Source organism: Simochromis diagramma, unplaced genomic scaffold (genome assembly GCF_900408965.1).
Source record: "Simochromis diagramma unplaced genomic scaffold, fSimDia1.1 OVJJ01000802.1, whole genome shotgun sequence".
Lineage (NCBI taxonomy): Eukaryota > Metazoa > Chordata > Actinopteri > Cichliformes > Cichlidae > Simochromis > Simochromis diagramma.
The window spans coordinates 16,457,912-16,478,999 of record NW_024387492.1 but is presented as its reverse complement, the minus strand read 5'-3'; the positions used below and the strand labels follow the sequence as shown (position 1 = coordinate 16,478,999).

General features: G+C 42.8%; 1 protein-coding gene and 1 long non-coding RNA gene across 2 annotated transcripts; one reads left to right on the top strand and one right to left on the bottom strand.

Annotated features, from left to right (window-relative positions):
• Window positions 1-1,141: 1,141 nt before the first annotated feature.
• LOC120725422 lies at window positions 1,142-2,812 on the top strand. The gene is made up of 2 exons (XR_005694113.1): window positions 1,142-1,571; window positions 1,680-2,812. It is a non-coding gene; the product is annotated as an uncharacterized LOC120725422 (long non-coding RNA).
• A 10,727-nt stretch (window positions 2,813-13,539) lies between these two features.
• LOC120725559 (olfactory receptor 52E4-like) lies at window positions 13,540-14,665 on the bottom strand. The gene has a single exon (XM_040018593.1). It carries the CDS (start codon window positions 14,455-14,457, stop codon window positions 13,540-13,542), a length of 918 nt encoding a protein of 305 aa, XP_039874527.1. The 5' UTR covers window positions 14,458-14,665.
• Window positions 14,666-21,088: the final 6,423 nt, after the last annotated feature.

Here is a 21,088-nt window from a genome sequence, read left to right as displayed (position 1 = left end):
CAGAACATTCCGAACATTCAGAACATTCCGATTCCGGGATTCCGAACATTCTGGAACTATGGCGCATTCCAAACATTCCGAACATTCCGTAACCTTGGCGCATTCCGGAATTCCAAACATTCCGGAACTATGGCGCATTCCGAACATTCCGATTCCAGAATTCCGAACATTCCGGAACTATGGCGCATTCCAGAATTCCGAACATTCCGATTCCGGAATTCCGAACATTCTGGAACTATGGCATTCCGGAACATTCAGGAACATTCCGAACATTCAGAACATTCCGAACATTCCGATTCCGGGATTCCGAACATTCTGGAACTATGGCGCATTCCAAACATTCCGAACATTCCGTAACCTTGGCGCATTCCGGAATTCCAAACATTCCGGAACTATGGCGCATTCCGAACATTCCGATTCCAGAATTCCGAACATTCCGGAACTATGGCGCATTCCAAACATTCCGGAACCTTGGAAAATTCTGGAATTCCAAACATTCCGGAACCTTGGAAAATTCCGGAATTCCGAACATTCCGGAACCTTCTCGCATTCCAGAATTCCGAATTAATTTGCTGTTAAGTTTACAGGTCTAGAGTTCAGTCAGTGTGTTTCCTGTTTTACTTTGAAGGTCCGTGTCTCATGTCAGTGTTTTTAGTTTTGCTTCCTGTCAATAGAAAATTGTATTTAGTAGTCAGTATAATCTTTTAGTGATATAAGTTTGCATATGGTAGAATACTGCATGTAGTTATTTGTATTAGGAAATATTCAACCATGTATACTTAGAGGCATATAATCAATTGTGTGTGATCTTTAACAGGCTGCAAAGGCTTGGTGTGTATTCCACACTAGGATGCACCCCCACGTCCTGGGAGCATGAGAGCTTGTACCTTGTCTTATTGTTTTACGGCAGGATTAACGTAGTTACGTCTGTTCTAGTCTAAGTGCTTTAACTGCTTGACTTCCTCACTGTGTTATCTAGGGTGAACCATCTAGGGTGAGGGGGAGGCTACCCTCTTCCTGACCAAGGATGTTTGACCCTTTGATCAGCAGGACACACACACACACACACACACACACACACACACACACACACCACTGAAGTATAAATAAAGACCAGGGCAAAGCTCAGCGCGAGTCTCTGAGACTGCCCTTGCTAGCAAGAACTCTGTGTGTTTCTCTTCTCTGAGTCTTTACTGAAGAAGTGTTTTAGAATATTTTCCCTAACATTGATTTGGTCCTTCGTAGCCGGATCAGAAAATATCAGAATTGTTATCTGTGACTCTGTTCCAAGATCCAGCACTGATTCCTGACGCCGTGGGGAGCCAGCACCGAAGCCTGTGCACAGCCCTCGTGGATGAGGAGAGAGCCCCAGGACGTTAAATTCGGGTCTGGGCCGGTGTTATAATCTGGTCCACGGCGGTGGGATTCAGTCCAATGATCTGAACCACCAGTGGGACGTCAGGGGTGAGAAACACTATTTTGGTATATAAGACGGCCGCAAAGGTTTAAAGAAACGTGATAAATTAGGTTGGGTTCGCCGAAAGGAGCTGAATTAGACTTAGGTTTTAGAGGTAGCCGAAATTACTTTGTGACAAATTCAAATGAAAACACGTTCAGACAGAGGAATTAAAATAGGTTGGGTTCGCCGGAAAGAGCTGAATTAGACTTGAGTTTTAGAGGTAGCTGAAATTATCTCGTGACAAATTAGCGCGCAAATGTCTATGTGTGTGTATGTGTCTGGAAGTAAGTTGATTTTACAGCACAATACGCTGCTGAAGTACTTCCATTTTTGTTTTCTTTGCTGAGGCTCATGTGCTGGTGACAAAGGAGAACGGTTGAGTTTCATCTCATAAAACTGATACCGCTTCACCGTTAGGGTGAAGTCGAAGGCCGTATCAGTAAACCACTCTGAAGTCAAGCGTGCCAGCGACGGCCCAGCAAAATCTTTGAAAATGGGTGATAAACAAGTAAAATTAACACCTGATGAGAAATGTCTAGAAAAACAGCAAGCCGGAGCAGGACTAATCCAAAAGAAAGAGAGAGGAATGCATCGTGGAAGAGCAAGAGGTAGAGGCTACACACACACCAAACAGTGGCTTTAACACTACATGCTGGAGGTGTGGAAAAGAGGGACATTTTGTACGTGACTGTAAGAAACAAAGAAGACAGTAACTCAGAATAGGATAGCAGCTCAGGTGAAGAGAGCAGTTCAGACTAGGAAGAACATAATAATCCCTCACCCAGTGAAAATTAGAGATCACAGTAGTTTGAAGTAGTTTAAAAAAGGGGTTGGAAACAGACCCGACTGAATAGATATAAATGCAAGAGGAGTAAAGTAAAATAAACAAAAAGCTAAATTACAACTTAATTTTAATGCATTCAAACTAATAATAAAAAGGATAACAACCTATAAACTGGTATTAATAATGAAAGCAGATAATTCACACAAACAGAACTATAACTGTGATAACTGGAGTGTGCAGCGTTTCCGTGAGCAGTTTTCCTGCATCTTGACTTGTGTGTAGAGTGTTCATAGCATCAGCATTATGTTTTTGTTTATTTGTTTTGTTGGGTTGAAAAATAGTTAAATAAACTGGTGATCATATTTATGGATCACCATGGCACATATCATCAGCCATGTGATTTATTTACGCAGATGAAAAAGTGAGTGTGAATGTGTTTGACGTCACAGTGTTTTTGTGCGCTGTGTAAAAGTGATTGCCTCTGATTGTGAGAGCGGTGATTCTGCAGGTCACCAGCTATTTAAAAAAAAAAAAAGAAAAAAAAGAGTGAAAAAGAGAGAATTTACTTTGTAGATGAAAAAATCATAGGAAAAAGGTTTTGTGTTGATCAGCCAAGAACAACTACAATCTTATTTTCTGCTTTTAAGAAAGGACTGTTCACAAAAACAGAGAGAGAGAGGTGTGTTGATTAAGCAGTGATGATAATAATGAAATGTCTTAGTTAGTCACTTTCAGGTGAAAAGCAGACCTGAATCAATTTTCCACATGCAGCAGTCGGAAGAAAGTTATAGTTTAACATCATTGGAAACATGCAGGCCAAGTTTCTGGCTGACTTATTTACAGCGCAATGTGTATGTGTCTCTCAACCTCACAAGCAAGTGCTCACTCCTCCCTGAAGAATGCAGCTCCAAAGAGCAATAACATGGCAGATAAAGACAGCAGCAAGTCCTGAGCAAAGAGTCCCAGCAAAGCAGCAGCAATGTGGACAAACAGCATCAGAGAAGAAGAGCAAACCCATCATCCTGACTGATCGGATGAATGGCACTGTGTCTACAATAAGCTGAAACGTCACTGTGCATGTGAAGAAAATGTTTGAGGAGAACTGAACAGTTGGAGTTTGACATTTGCCACCTGTGGAGTGAAATGGCAAAAAGAGACAGTGGAACACGGGACAAAGCTGAAGGAGAACTGCCGGGACTGTTGAAGTGGGAGAGGACAACAGAGTGAGAAGACTAGGTGAGAACACAGAGGAATGCTGTTATTTAATGTGGGAAATCAAAATTTGGGTTAGCAAACCTGGGGAAAAGAAAACTGACTGCTTAAGTTGGAAAATTGAGAAGGAGTCTGGATATATGCAAATATAAAAAACATATACATCATATACAAAATCACACACACAAGAAGAACATGCATTAACCCTACTAACACTTCCAAACACAAGAGAGCTCATGAAGATTAGACAACATCTTAAGCATGTGAGTCTGTTTATCATCTTGTCCAAGTCACTTAGTGTGATGCAAAGACCAGTGGACTCACAGCACATTAGTTAAGAAATGATCAAATAATAGCAGAGAAATGTGTAGGAAAGGCAGTTTTAAGAACATGCTCTGCTGGAGATGCAGCTCCACAGACTTGCATTAAACCTACCTAATAACACAAACACACATGTAATGAAAATTAGCTTGTTATCTTTCATCAGTGTTAAAATAGTGTCAATTTAGCAGACACTTGTTATTAAATACTGAATTTATCCAATGCAAAAAATTGACTCTCTAGGTTGCAGGACAACAGTTTAAACTTTTGTGGGAAAAAAGATTCTGGTTTGACCAACCAGTGATCAGACAATAAATTTAGTTGTTGATATGGTAAATTGGGAGAAGCTTCCTGCTTGATTGAGGCAGCACATGTAATTTACTGTATGAGGGAAATTGTCTTTTGTGATACTATTTTGAACATGCTTTTCTGTCGTCCTGTCAACTTAGTGGGTTAATAGCTGGTATGCAAATTAGTTGATCGGTTTTAGATTAATGAAAGGTGACTGAATTCTAGCACGAGTGAATGGGATGTTTGTTGTGTGTTGAGTGGAGACTCTAAAACACTGAGTTTCCTGTTTTGATGTGCGAGTGAATCCTGTATTTAGATACACAACTCTGAATACGTCAGAACAAACTTCTTTTGTGAAGTGCATGACAGCATGTCACATGTTTTATGATGAAGGGAAAAAAGGAAAACTGAATAAAATAGATCTGTGGCCTAAATGAGTGAAGAGCACAGACCTGGTGATTAAACTCATAGCTAATATGACATTAGGGTTATGTTGTGTGTTGTGCAGCTGATGGTTGGTTTGGAGTGAATCTAGCTGATGATTCTTCTCCTGTTGTGAAGTTGATGAGGAGTTTGTGTCATGACTTAACAAGGCCTTTTTATTTTGATACTTTCACAGTGCACTGAAAGTTTGGTTTGATAATCTTTGTTATTTGTTATTTTTATTTTTTGAACAGGCACTGATTTTGTTTGTTTATTTTTTCTTTAAGCAGATCTGCACGTCAGGAATTAAAAGTGCTATACGACCTGTCGATAAAACCGTTACCAGTGAGTTCTCCACATTAAAATGGGCTCTGGAGAAGGCCACTTATTGGGACAATATTAAATAAAAGTCCCGGCCTAAAAAGGATACAGCGATGTAATCCCATCTAAAGTTCTTTTTCTTTTTGAGATGACGTCATTTTGCTGAGAGTGGAAACTAAATGCGACGACAGGTTCCACTATCAGCAAAGAATGAATGAATGAATGAATGGAAATAAAAAAAAACAACAAAACTGACTGACTGGTAAAAGCTGACAGGACTTGACCACGACTCAAGGTTAACCTCCACCTAGACAGGACAAAAGGGTGGATGAATTTATGTGTTTTTGTTACAGGAGCAGAAAGATGACAGCAACATTCGAGGTTGCATGACTATTTAACCTTTTAAATGCCATTCTCTCAGTCTGTGAATTTACTATGTGTGTGTCATTCACTAACTTGTGTTGCTCACAGACATTACTGTGAGAAAGTATGCATATGCCTGCGCAGCGCTAACATTTGCATTTTCTCTTCTACAGCATTGCAGTTTTTCATGTGTTTGATCATGTGATTTATAAGAGGATTAGTTAATGTTTTTTTTACTATAGGATTTCTGGGTTTATATGTGAATGACATTCTTTCCACAGCTAGGGTTGGCTAACTTTATGGTGTTTTTATGGCACCTCTGGAATGTGGATGGCCGACGCCTGCCCACCAGGATAATCAATGTGTGTTGCTAATGTTTGTTTTTTTGAGACTGCATGTACAAGATTCAGCAGAAGCGGACAAGTGACATGAGACAAACAAATAAGAGATGCAGTGTTATGGAATAGTTAATATGGGCTCATTTGCTGGCCACTCTTGAGCCCATAAATAATATATGAGTGGAGTGACTTTGCTTACGAGAAGTCACTGATTACATTACTGTTGACTGAGTACATGGGATGATCCATGTCTGAGGCAAATTATGGTATTGATTGTAGTTTACTGATTTGAGAAAACCTGCACATGACACTTGTCTTGCTAGTGCTGAATGTTTTATTACTTTTATGATATAATTGTTTACAAGTGTGAAGTTTGATTTCACTTCCAGATTTTGCTTTCCAGGCCATGATGGTGTGTATGCAGGCTCCTGGCAGAGCCAGGTGTTATGCAAAACACACTAACATTTTTATTGCAGGATTATAGGTCCAGGGTGGTGTTGCTCCAGAGGAGGAGATGCCCTGATGTTACCTGGGATATGATCTAGCTAATCTTTTTCTTTAAGACAGGAATCTGATTTTTGATGAGTTGACTCATGGGAGTGTCCATGTGTCAAAAGGAGGGGATCCAGGATTAATATGAAACAATAAATTAACATAAAATTTCGGAATTAACATTAAATTTTGTTTTATATAATTTTTGCGGCGATTTGTGTGATTAACAGTTTATTTACAAGTATTAAACCTATGCAAGTGATGCATCCATGTTCAGATGAGGCTTTGATGGCCTATAAGTGAAGTTCACTGAACTAAAAGAGCGTGGTTTGATGATTGTTGACATGCTCTCCAAATAGAAGTTTTTCCTCCTAGCAAGGAAATACAGGTGCAGCAGTAATCTCCTGAGAAATCTTCAGAGGCCCAGTGAGAAGCGAGAACCATTCCAGGCATAACTGACAGCCCAGGCAGTGGTTGAGGTCAAAGGTCGAGCTGGTTGGGGCCCATCATGAGATCAGATTTTGGAGCCACAGCAAGGACCATGAAACTGCGTTGGAATGAGAGCTGTGCCAAAAGGGCTTTCCAGAGGCCAACAGAGGAGATTGTGGACAGAAGATGGGCACCTGAAGGATGAGGGGAGCGTGCCAAGCTCCTTCGACAGCGCAGAGGGAGTCTAAGGATGACATCATGATTCTGTGAAAGCACAGGAACCAGAAGCTATGGTGGTGATGACAGCAGTTACCTATGAACATCACCTAAAGCTGTGTCACTATACTGTGCATACGCTGGCACATTGAAGACTGCTGGGATCATAACGCCAGTAAGATAACTGGACCCAGCACCCTTTTAACAAAGGGGTTGATAGAGGCCAATTCAAGTGCTTCTGACCATTTCAACTGCCTGCAAAATAGCGGAGAGACCCTCCTGGATTTATCAGAGCCACTGCAAAAAGGTTGAGGTCCCAGGAAATCCCGGCACCCTCAAGACAGCACAATAGAGAAATCTCACACTTGGTTGTTTCAGTGGTGAGGGGGGAGTGCTGATTGAGCCCCCGTAGGGTAAGCTCGCACTTCAACCTCCAGCCTCTGATCAACTCTAGGGCAACCAAGTGCGAGGCGTGACGGACCTGTGTGCGACCATGGGAAGGTGGACCCTCTTGGTTACCTTGACTACGACGCTCACTTTTACAGGACCCCAGCTGGTGCCGGAAACAGCTGAACCAGGAGGAAGGCAGAAAAGATGGACACACGACAACTCTCACCTAAGCGATATGACGCAAGACCACATCCCTCCGTGGATGAACAATGCCAGGTACCGTTATATCCACGACAGAACAAAAGCAGAATCGGCAAATACAGACTATTATGTCTGTTCCCATCTACCCAGCACGGCAACATACCCCACACTATATGTGTTCCTGGACCAACTCCCAGGGAAGAACTACTCTATGATACTAGCAGAGAAAGGGGACTTTGTGTCCTCTTCAACAACACATGCTGCACTTACATACTGGACGATGTACACTCATTAAACATGACTGACGCCCTGAATGTTTTGAGACAGATCCAGCAGGCTAAATCAGGACTATGTAAGTGATACAAGTGACTGGTTTTCTTGGCTTTACACTGGCTCCTGGTTACAGGTGCTAAAAAGACTACTCATCGGAGTTGGGATATTTTTACTTTTATTTTGTGTCTTTGTAACGTGTATATTGCCATGTCTAAAACTCATGATTAACCGCATAATATTTTCTACTGTTGCTGCATAAATAGCCATGACAAGTGATGATGATGATAATGACCCCGACCTGTTGGAACATGAAGACTTTGTGTGATTAATGACGATGTGATAGAAAATGTACAACAAGATGTTACAAACTGGTATCTCACTTGTAAGTTTTACTGACAACAGGAGGGAATGTCAATAGAAAATTGTATTTAGTAGTCAGTATAATCTTTTAGTGATATAAGTTTGCATATGGTAGAATACTGCATGTAGTTATTTGTATTAGGAAATATTCAACCATGTATACTTAGAGGCATATAATCAATTGTGTGTGATCTTTAACAGGCTGCAAAGGCTTGGTGTGTATTCCACACTAGGATGCACCCCCACGTCCTGGGAGCATGAGAGCTTGTACCTTGTCTTATTGTTTTACGGCAGGATTAACGTAGTTACGTCTGTTCTAGTCTAAGTGCTTTAACTGCTTGACTTCCTCACTGTGTTATCTAGGGTGAACCATCTAGGGTGAGGGGGAGGCTACCCTCTTCCTGACCAAGGATGTTTGACCCTTTGATCAGCAGGACACACACACACACACACACACACACACACACACACCACTGAAGTATAAATAAAGACCAGGGCAAAGCTCAGCGCGAGTCTCTGAGACTGCCCTTGCTAGCAAGAACTCTGTGTGTTTCTCTTCTCTGAGTCTTTACTGAAGAAGTGTTTTAGAATATTTTCCCTAACACTTCCCTTGTCTCGTCCAGCCTGATTACTCCCAGCTGTGCTCTCCTTCTGTGTCTCGTTCCCTCGTTATCCCTCTGTGTATTTGAGCCCTATGTTTCTCTTTGTCAGTGTCGTAGTCTCCCTCATGGCTGTGTTTCCCTGTGTGTTAGTTATCCATGTCCCAGTTTAGTTTTCCATGCCATTCTGCAATAAAGCAGCTTTTTTAGTTTAATTTCATTGTCGTGAGTTTTGCGTTTGGGTCCTTCTCCTGCCTGTACACAGCCGAAACATGACAGGAATCCTGATTTAGGTGTGATATATGAAAGCACATGACATACCAGAATTCCGAACATTCCGATTCCGAACATTCCGAACATTCCGATTCCCAAATTCCGAACATTCCGGAACTATGGCGCATTCCGGAATTCTGAACATTCCAATTCCGGAATTCCGAACATTCCGAATATTCCGAACATTCCGATTCCGAAATTACGAACATTCCGGAACTATGGCACATTCCGAACATTCCGGAACCTTGGCGCATTCCGGAATTCCGAACATTCCGGAACCTTGGCGAATTCCGGAATTCCGAACATTCCGGAACCTTGGCGCATTCCGAACATTCCGATTCCGAACATTCCGAACATTCCGATTCCGGAATTCCGAACATTCCGAACATTCCGAACATTCCGATTCTGGAATTCCGAACATTCCGGAACTATGGCGCATTCCAAACATTCCGAACATTCCGATTACGGAATTCCGAACATTCCGGAACTATGGCGCATTCCGAACATTCCGGAACCTTGGAAAATTCCGGAATTCTGAACATTCCGGAACCTTGGAAAATTCCGGAATTCCGAACATTCCGGAACCTTGGCGGATTCCAGAATTCCGAACATTCCGATTCCGGAATTCCGAACATTCCGGAACTATGGCATTCCGGAACATTCAGGAACATTCCGAACATTCAGAACATTCCGAACATTCCGATTCCGGGATTCCGAACATTCCGGAACCTTGGCGCATTCCGGAATTCCGAACATTCCGGAACCTTGGCGCATTCCAGAATTCCGAACATTCCGATTCCGGAATTCCGAACATTCCGGAACTATGGCATTCCGGAACATTCAGGAACATTCCGAACATTCCGAACATTCCGAACATTCCGAACATTCCGATTCCGGGATTCCGAACCTTCTGGAACTATGGCGCATTCCAAACATTCCGATTCCAGAATTCCGAACATTCCGGAACTATGGCGCATTCCGAACATTCCGGAACCTTGGAAAATTCCGGAATTCCGAACATTCCGGAACCTTGGCGCATTCCAGAATTCCGAACATTCCGATTCCGGAATTCCGAACATTCCGATTCCGGAATTCCGAACATTCCGAATATTCCGAACATTCCGATTCTGAAATTACGAACATTCCGGAACTATGGCACATTCCGAACATTCCGGAACCTTGGCGCATTCCGGAATTCCGAACATTCCGGAACCTTGGCGAATTCCGGAATTCCGAACATTCCGGAACCTTGGCACATTCCGAACATTCCGATTCCGAACATTCCGAACATTCCGATTCCCAAATTCCGAACATTCCGGAACTATGGCGCATTCCGGAATTCTGAACATTCCGATTCCGGAATTCCGAACATTCCGAATATTCCGAACATTCCGATTCCGAAATTACGAACATTCCGGAACTATGGCACATTCCGAACATTCCGGAACCTTGGCGCATTCCGGAATTCCGAACATTCCGGAACCTTGGCGAATTCCGGAATTCTGAACATTCCGGAACCTTGGGGCATTCCGAACATTCCGATTCCGAACATTCCGAACATTCCGATTCCGGAATTCCGAACATTCCGAACATTCCGATTCTGGAATTCCGAACATTCCGGAACTATGGCGCATTCCAAACATTCCGAACATTCCGATTACGGAATTCCAAACATTCCGATTACGGAATTCCAAACATTCCGGAACTATGGCGCATTCCGAACATTCCGGAACCATGGTGAATTCCGGAATTCCTGAACATTCCGGAACTATGGCGCATTCCGAACATTCCGGAACCTTGGCAAATTCCGGAATTCCGAACATTCCGGAACTATGGCGCATTCCGGAACCTTGGCGCAATCCGGAATTCTGAACATTCCGGAATCGTGGCACATTCCAGAATTCCGAACATTCCGGAACCTTGGATCATTCCGGAATTCCGAACATTCCGGAACCATGGCGCATTCCGGAATTCTTATGTCTGTGTCTAGTCTCCTCTAACTCTAACCCTCAAAGAGTCTCAGTCTTGTTCTGTAAAACCGGAAAAAATTATGGACTTGATCAACTGGCTCCGCAACGAAATTGAAACCCTCCTGGGCCTGGGAGTGTCCGATTGTTCTGCTGAGACATTTACTGTCGGATACTCGATGGTTGGTTGCGTCCTGTGTCTGCCGACACTCTCAATTGAGGACATTGAATGACATCTACCCATTCAGAAACACGATAACAGAGTTCTGGATGATTGGAGCTGGCTTTGGGGCCCGAGGAGCCCGTCCAGCCTCATGCCACGTCAGCTGGAGGGCCCGAGGAGCCCGTCCAGCAGCCTTCCTCGTCAGCTGGGGGTTCAGGGGAACCGCACCATCCTCATGCCTCGTCAGCTGGAGGGCCCGAGGAGCCCGTCCGGCCTCATGCCACGTCAGCTGGAGGGCCCGAGGAGCCCGTCCAGCCACCACCTGCAGCTGCCTCAGCTTTTGCTATGCCTGGTCCAGCTTCAGCCTCAGCCTCGGCTTTTGCTACGCCTGGTCCAGCCTCGGCTTTTGCTACGCCTGGTCCAGCCTCTGCTACGCCTGGTCCAGCCTCTGCACCTCGGGATCGCCGGCCACCAGCTGGACGTCACCGCCGTCGAGGTCGGCCCCCTGAACTGTTTCTACACCGCTGCCGTCCGCACGGTCGGCCCCCTGAACTGTTTCCGTGTCGCCACCGTTGCCGTCTGCACGGTCGGCCCCCTGAACTGTTTTCATGTCGCCGCCGTTGCCCTCTGCACGGTCGGCCCCCTGTACTGTTTCTATGTCACCGACGTTGCCGTCCGCATGGTCGGCCCCCGGAACTGTTTGACCATGAACTCCTGTGCCGTCGGCCTCCGGGCCGGCCCCCTGGTCAAATGAACTATGGATTTCTGGACCATCACCCTCTGGGTCGGCCCCCTGAGGGGTTATGACCTGTTCCCTGCGCTCCTGTGCTTTTGATGGATGTTTTGTTTTGGACTTTGTTTTGGCCCTCCGTCCTGGAATCCCCGCCGCCCGCCCTTGGTGGGTTGTTTTTGGTTTTGTTTCAGTTTGTGTTTAGGGCGTCTGGAATCCGCCCTTGAAGGGGGGGCTCTGTCACGATCCTGGGTCTTATGACCCAGTGTTTTGAGTTTTAGTTCATTTTGATGTTTATGGTATGTTTAAGCTCATTAGGTCTCCTATGTTCATTTGTTTATTAGTTCCCCCTTGTGTTTCCAACCCATGTTAAGTCTCCCCTGCTCTTCATGTGTTTCATGTCTGTGTCTTACGTTGTCAAGTTCTGGTTGTCATGTCTGCGTCTCGTTATGTTTCCTATTTTATTTTGAAGAGATCTCGTGTTTTTATATTATGGATTATATTTTGAGTCCTTTGTTGTACTGTTTCTTGTTTCCCTAGGTCTCAGTTATGGTTATCATAGGTTTAGTTCTTTGGCTTTGTAATATGGCTTCCCTGTGTTCCATGTTGTGTCTACTGTGACGTTTTTGTACCATGTTTCAGGTTCCTATGTTCTGTCTCCCCAGTTGCTGTTAAGTTTACAGGTCTAGAGTTCAGTCAGTGTGTTTCCTGTTTTACTTTGAAGGTCCGTGTCTCATGTCAGTGTTTTTAGTTTTGCTTCCCTTGTCTCGTCCAGCCTGATTACTCCCAGCTGTGCTCTCCTTCTGTGTCTCGTTCCCTCGTTATCCCTCTGTGTATTTGAGCCCTATGTTTCTCTTTGTCAGTGTCGTAGTCTCCCTCATGGCTGTGTTTCCCTGTGTGTTAGTTATCCATGTCCCAGTTTAGTTTTCCATGCCATTCTGCAATAAAGCAGCTTTTTTAGTTTAATTTCATTGTCGTGAGTTTTGCGTTTGGGTCCTTCTCCTGCCTGTACACAGCCGAAACATGACAGGAATCCTGATTTAGGTGTGATATATGAAAGCACATGACATACCAGAGGATATATGGAATGTTAATTTCACTGGTGATATTTCTCTGGTTACCTATCAATGATAAATCATGCATTTAAGCAAGGCAAAGTTTTACTAATATTACATGAGTTGTAATAAGTTGTAACACCTGTAAACTGTAACTTTATGGCAGTCCAAAATACCACTAAGTTGAACACCAAATCTACTCATAGCAATATTTAGAAATGAAGGCTACAAAGACAGTTCTCTGTCTCATACACACAGTTTTGTGCACAAATGACACGTAACTCTATAGACTAATGTTATATATATTTGATTTCTGAGTGAATAAAATATGTCTTGTAATAATTTCCTATGTTCAGCATTAGCACATTGCATTTGTAGCAGATACTATTTAGTAAAGATGTGTCTCTAATCATGTTTTTAATTCCTCTTCCGGCCCTGCACCAGCAGCTGCAGCAGTAGAACTTGTGGTGGCAAACATTATGTTCACATTATGTTTAATCAGAATCAGAATACATTAATAACCCTAATGATGTAAATGATGATGTAAAACTAGGCTTGTAAGAATAGGCAGTATTCCTTAAGAAAAATGAAAAAAATAAATAAATAAAATAAGCGTCAGCAACAATAACAAGATAGTTTTAGCTGTGATTAGGATGGTCTGTGAGTGCTTGAGTAGTCGAGTATGAATGGCTATATTTACCTGGAATAGGCATTTAGAGTCACTGCTGCTACTTGCATGCATGAGAGCAGGAGAGAAAAGAAAAATACATAATTGATACTGATGTTACTGTCTAATTAGTCATAATCATGACTATAATTGATTGATTTCAACTGTATCAGTTTGTAAGTTAAAAAATGAGTATTGACAGTATTGATATATTAGGTTTTTTTGACAGCGTAAAACAACCTTTTGAGGTGTTTAGAAATCTCCTTCATTTTTAGTCCATATATAATTGGATTGAAAAGGGGAGGATACATTACGATTTGCAAAGTCAATATGGAATGTAAAATCTTTGGAAAATTAGACTCCAGACCAGATACAATGACATCAAATGCACACAAACACAAATAGCTGATCAAAACTATCAAGTGGGGCAAACAGGTCTGTGCAGCTTTTCTCCTGACTTCTTTATAGCTTTGATAGGATATCCTGGTGTAAGTGAAGAATATGAAAACCGCAGGGAGAATTGCAACATTAGATAGTACAACCATATCATATACAGTTTTTGCTTTTGAATGCACACATAGAAGCTTGTAAATTGTATTGTTGCAAAAAATTCCAGTGAAAGTAAAGTTACAGATTTTTTTATTGGCCATTAATACAGCTACCACTGCAACCTGAGAAGAGGGCACAATCAAAGTTAAGGTTAAAAAAATGCTGATAGTATTTTTTGTCATGATCATTGGATATTGCAGAGGTTTGCATATAGACACATATCTGTCATAGGCCATGGCAAACAAGAGTAAAAATTCTGAACCACCCAAAGAGTAAAACATAAAAAACTGAAAGAGACAGACGGAATAAGATATGATCTGTCTTTTAGATAAAAAGTCAGTCAAAAGCTTTGGGTAAATAACAGTGCTTAACATAACAGAGTTCAATAGCAAAGCTGCAATAAAAATGTACATAGGCTCATGGAGACTTTTCTCAACCACAATGAGGAATACAATTGTGAAATTACAGCAGAGTATCAGAATGTATAAAGTAAACATGATCATAAAATAAAGATATCTGTATTTGTTCACTTGGAAAAACCCATCAAGAGTTATGTATGACACATTTAATGCCAGCTCCATTAAAATGATGAACCAAAATTTTAATAACTAAAAAGAGATATGACAGCAAGTGAGAGAAAACAGAAAGTGAACACCTACCTTATCCTGATCGGCATATGAGTGGACTTAAGAAAGTGAATGTTTTGACTTCTACTTGGACTCTGTTCATAAAACTGCTTCACCCTCTATGGACTTCATCCCTAACTCTCCAGTAAAGTCCTGTGTTGAACTGTTTTCTCACAGTACTACCCCCACTGTTTTTGGACTATTAAAATATTTAAGAAATTTCTTGTTTCCTGATTACAACCAGTTTATTGTGACTATTTGTAAAATTGTATTTATTTTGTAAGAATTTTTCGATTCATCTAAAAAAATACTTTTTGTCCTTTGTAGTATTATAGTAAAAATGCATACATGTCCTCACTGTAAAGAAAATCTTATCACAAGACTGCAAGTAGTGTGAAAAACTAAGTACACACTGGTTGCTTCTATAGGAATTAAGAGAGTAGGTATAGTAACAAGGTGCTAATATTTAAATGCACCTCATTAATTGATCATGAGCAAGTGTGAACATATAGGTTCTATGTAAAAATTATTATATTTATGAAAAAGGTTATTAGAAAAAAAATACCCAAGCAAATATAAGCAAAAACCTGCTGAATGTAATGTTCAGTACAATTACAAAAAGACTGAACAGGTATGGCTTATTCGGAAGAGCTCCCAGGAGAAAGGTTTGTGATGTTGCATCTAAACAAACCACAAGAATTCTGAAACAATGTCCTTTGTACAGATGAGACCAAAGGGGGGATGCTTACCCAAAATATATAGAGTGTTACAAAAACCATCTATCTATCCATCCATTTTCTTCCACTTATCTGGGGTGGCGACTCCATCCTTTCTCAGCTGTGGACAATGGGCTTAAACTTGGAGGTGCTGATTCCGTTTCCTGACGCTTCACACTTGGCTGCTAAGTACTCCAGTGTGAGCTGGAGGCCACCACCTGATGAAGCCAACAGAACCTCATCATCTGCAAAGTGCAGAGACAAGATTCTGAGACCACCCAAGTGGAAGCCTTCCGCCGCTTGGTTAGAAAATTATGAACAGAATTGTGACAAAAAACAACCCTGGTGGAGTCTAACATCCACCAGCAACAAGTTCGACTTGCAATGGCTGTATAAAGACTGAATGGCTCGTAGCAACGGGCCAGACAGGCCATACTCCCGAAGTTCCTCCCACAAAATACTCTGAAGAACATGGCCAAATGCCTCATTCAAGTCCACAAAACTCATGTAGACTGGTTGGGCAAACGTTCACACATCCTCAAATATCCTCAAGAGGGTAAAGAGCTGGTCCAGTGTTCCACAACCATGATGAAAACAGCATTGTTCCTCCTGTATTCGAGGTTCAACTAACACACTCTCCTGTGCAGCACCCTGGCATAGACATTCCAGGGAGGCTGAGGAGTGTGATCCCCCTGTAGTTTGAGTACACCCTCTGGGCCCCTTCTTAAAGATGGGATCCACTATCCCAGCCTGCCATTCCAGACGTACCACCCCAGATCTTCATGCAGCACTTTAGAAGAGTACCAACCAGGACAGTCCCCCAACACCCAGAGCCTTCAGGAACTCAGGGTGAACCTCATTCACCCCAGGGGCTCTGCTACTAAGGAGTGGTTTTACTTCCTCAGTGACCTCACTTCCAGTGATGGATGAGTCGTCAACTTTGACAAAGTCCAACCCCTTTCCAGGAAACTGGTTCTGAATCCCAAACAGTACGTTGAGGTGAGGCTGACTATATCTAGATGTTACTTATCAACCTCCTTATGCACCAGCTCAGGGTCCTTCCCCACCAGCGAGGTGACATTTCATGTCCTAGTCTCCAGCCTTGGTAGCTGGGTATCAGTCCGCCAGGGTCTCCACCCTTGGTTGCTGCCCAGCAGACACTACATTGGACCCCTTCCTGCGGGTGTAGGACCTACAGAAGGGTGGGCCCATGCCCCTTCTTTGGGCACCCTCCCTCCCCAGGACTGGCTCCTGGACGAGGCAAACAAATGCCTGCAAACTTCAATGAACTGAAGCAACACTGCTTCAGTGAGCCAAAATTCCTCCACAATGATGTGAAAGATTTAAAGAATGACGATAGTCATACAGAAATTGATTAATCCCTATCCTCTCTGTTCAATTAATTAATAGCATTGTGCTAGGCATACAAAATCTGCTGTATCATTCATTTTATTAAATATTCAGTTAGAGCTGACATGTTTCTTTACACTGCCACTGACATCCTTCTTGGTTAAGTCTGTTTTTTGTGTGACAGTTATCTCAAAAGGTTGACTCTGTTCATCTGAACAGAACATCTCAGTGGGAGCAACATTTTGTCACTCACCCAAGTGACTTCTTGGATGAAATGTTTGTCACACTGAAAACGTTACGTCCAGATGAACAGAATCAACTTTTTGAGATTTCCTTACCTGGATAATTGAGCATGCATCAATATACAGTATGTAACAGTTTGTGTTGTGTGTTTTTTTTTGTATTGTTTGAGCCAGTGTGCCAATTGAAGGACCCTTTGGCTTCATATGTCCCAAAATGATGATTGATTGATTTATTTGTTTTATTGTTTCATGATCTAAAACACCATTACTGTGAAAACCAATTTTTATTTTTAGAAATATATAACATTTAGACCAATAATAATATGTGAAACAGTACTTTGTGAATTTAAACACTGACATTTTAAAAATGTTCATTATCTAAAATCTTTTTCTCCATACATATTAATTACTTACATCAGGAACACTGAGCACAAAAAAACAAGGTAATAAACACCAGACAAGACAAACCCTGGGAGAGGAAATTAACATTTGTTATTGTATTGTTTCCCTAAAGAGTTGTCTTATGGTTCTTGAGAGTTGCCTGGATGTGCATGTGTGAGCGTGAGGGGGAGAGAAAACATTATAAGAGAAACATTAATATGAAATTAATATTAAATTTAGACTTATTTTTGTACAGCGTTATTAAAATATCCCCCTTTCATACATTTTTAATCACAGTGAAAGGAGAAAGCCATCAATATTTGTTACCAGATTGCATGAGTTAAACAAAACCTCTGGGATAAACAGGTCTATACAGCTTTAAAAAAATCTCTCAAATTTCAATATCAGAATAAAACAACATAAAAATCATACATAAAATAGTATTATAAAGTAGTAGTATTCCACCAGTGACTGATGACTAATAATGATGTCAGGAATGTCACACTCAGAAATGCAAGTTTGTAAACTGCATCAGCACATAAATTGTCACGGTCTGGCTGGCAGACCGTGGGGATGTGGGGAAAGGAGGACCCAAAACGCTGACTCTGCGATGCAAACAGTGCTCTTTATTTACAGTGAAAAGGCTGTAAACACAATAACTCCCCGTTGATCCCTCGAACCCCGTGTGCGTGCTTCCCTCCGATATCTGTGCTCGTGCTCCCCGCTGTTGTGTTTCCGCACCCCCGTGCGTGCTGCCTCTCCGGACCACTCTTCCTCCTGTAGGAAAACCAGAGACGCAGCCGTCAACACTAACCCTCGGCGGGCATATACGAACGACACAGACATATGCTGACACACTAACTTGGTACGATAACTCAATGATCCCGCGCCGGTGGGAGCTCCAACTCTCTCCTAAGTAGCTCCCCCGACGAGCCCTGATCACCAACAGGTGTGGCATGAACTTCAGGTGTGGCCAGTCCTTCCGCAGGGCCAAACCCCTCAGGCCTGCAGGTGGCTGAGCTCCATCCTCCAGCCACACCCGCAGACATACACACCCATACCCTGCCTATACATATGAGTGGGACACAGACTAACACAGCACAGTGCAGAAAAACACATACATCACCAAAATAATAACAATAATAATAATAATAATAACAACAACATCAACATCATCAACAGTCAAAACTGCTCACGGACCCCGAGTTCTCCAGAGCTGGGTCCGTGACATAAATATTTCCCTTTTAAAGGAAATTCAAAAAGTTGTTTCTTTTTGTAGCACACAGATAAACTGCTACTACAACACAGTGAGCAGAAGCAAAGTCTTCTCACACCCCCGTTCTCTGCGACCTGCTGGAGCGGGGGGGCTAGGAGGAGGAGTTGGCCGTCCGATTGGGGTCTGGAGTGTGGGGCCTCCCTGCTGCGGAGGAGGAGTCAGGGCGGTCTGCTTCTCCCCACCGCAGGGAAAAGGGTAACACCACCTGGGTCTGGGTGCATTTTCCCCCTCCAGGGGCAAGGGTACCTAGACCCGGTTCTTAGAGTACGCTTGGGGAGTGTGATTGTGTGTACAGTGTCTCTCTATGTCTGTCTCCAGTGTTGAGTAATTGCATATGAGAGCATGAGGGTGGGAATGGATGTTTGTATCTGTGTGTGCCTGTATGTCTGTGTCTATATGTCAGGTTGGGTATCAGACGCCACCTCTCTGGGGACATCTCAGGCCCTCCAAGGTTTGGAGGCCTATCTCCCCCCACCACTTCCCCTGCAAGTGGCAGACACCCTCAGACATCGGTGCGTTGGTGGTTCTTTGTGTCTGGGGATGGGCGTCCAGGTACACACCAGCTCACTCCTTGGTGGCTGCTTATCGGGGCCTGGAGCCTGGGGCTTGCTCGGGCCACTTCGGGGGTGGGGTGCCCTCTGCCTCTCGGCCTGTGGATCGGTCACTCTGGCACAGCTGGCTGCCTGCGGAGCGCACGGGCACGTCACTGCAACCCCCCCTGGCTTCTGCTCCGCGGCTGCTGAGTGACCCCTCATCTGGGGCTCTCCTCAGCTCTTTCTGGGATAGTGGCGTGGCTGCCCCTCTGTTGGTCTTCCTTGGTCTCTTGTGTTCTGGGGGCCTCTGGATGTTTGGAGTTTTGATCTCCTCCATACCTGCTTCATGCCCTGGTGGACGAGGCTGTGGCTCCCCACACCCTCTAGCAGATCATTACATGAAGGAACCTTTTAAAAACAAGCGGGTCCGTGCTCACAGGTGTACACACAGGTGCTCACACACACAAACTACACCCTCTGTCAGTGCGCCCCAGGGCAGCTGTGGCTACAATGTAGCTTGCCATCGCCAGTGTGTGACTGTGTGTGTGAATGGGTGAATGACTGAATGTAGTGTGAAGCGCTTTGGGGTCCTTAGGGACTAGAAAAGCGCTATACAAATGCAGGCCATTTACCATTTACCATTTTTGGCTCCTACCTCAAAGCACACTGTGCGCTGTCGATATTACGTGCACAATAATGTTTAACATTTAGTATTTACAGTTATATTCCCCTATATCATTGTGATGTTGTTTATTATGTTGCTCTCGTTTTCTTCTGCTTGTTTTCTTTTTTCTTTCTCAACAGGTGATCCAGGTGATTGATATATATATATATTTTTTGTCTGCTTATTTAGTTGGTTTTTGGTTTTTTGCCCTTTATCCCCGTCCCTCTGCTCCGCTGTTTTTCTCCCCCCTCTTCCTTTCTCCCTTTTATTTTCCTCATTCAAGTCTGTCCCGTATCTAGCAAGTGAAAATAAAAAATAAATAAAATAAACAATAAAAGGTGAATAAAAAATAGACCATTACAGCAAGGCTGGGATGGTCAATTTGGTAAAGTAAATCCGTTGGGCATCTTTCTTCGCCTTTAGACAATAATTCTGATGGCAAAAGAACCAAACGGGACAGGCAGAAAAAAATAAAAATAAAAAAAATAAAAATAAAAAAGAAGATGAGTGGCTGACTGAATGGGTGAAAGCACTGGAGCCTGAACTCATGACAAAGTTAATGGCTAAACAGCGGACTGACAGCACACACTCACTACAGATAAATGGAAGCCACCTTAGTTGGGATTGTGTATTTGAACTGGGAGGGGTACGAAAACAGAAATCGGTTGAATGCAGTCTGCTATGTACTGACATCTAGTGTTGAGATTTTGCACACTGTTACTTTAATCTTGATTAATATTCACAATAAAAATATTAATCAAACATTTTGAAGACTGTATGTGTTTCACAGTGTCTAACTGTTCTGGTACATTTAAACCTAACAATTACTACATGATGGAAACACGTCATGTTATCTCTTTTAATAAAGTTTGTGTATGTATACACAGGTCATGCTGGTATTGAACAAAAAACACAAAGATCAGATGTTAATCAGATTTATTTGCTCTCTTTCCTTCTTAAACATGTTTTTAATGTTAGTTATGATTCAGAATTGGTGACTGAAGACTCCACGTGCCGCCATGACCACCCCGTTTCCCTGAATGTAAAAAGCTTTGCAATTTAACATCACAAAGGTCTTTAGATGCCACGCACTGCAGATCGGTCCAATCTGATGAAATCCCTTGGAGGAGTTCGTCAAAGTACGGTGCCTGAAAAGAGGGGAAAATGTCGCTAAAATTACACATTAATTTTAAAATGGCTGACTTCCTGTTGGATTTGGGATATTGCTCCAAGAGACTTTTTTGTACATCTTAATATCTTCCATAAGCTTACCAGGTTTCAGACTCATAGATAAAACACAGAGCAGGGGCTGATGTTTTGAAATTTTGTAGGGGGCGCTGTGGAGCCATTTCACGCTATTCAATGAAAATGATCACATAACAAGAAAGCCTTCATCACATTGGAGGTGTGGGCAAATTTCAAGA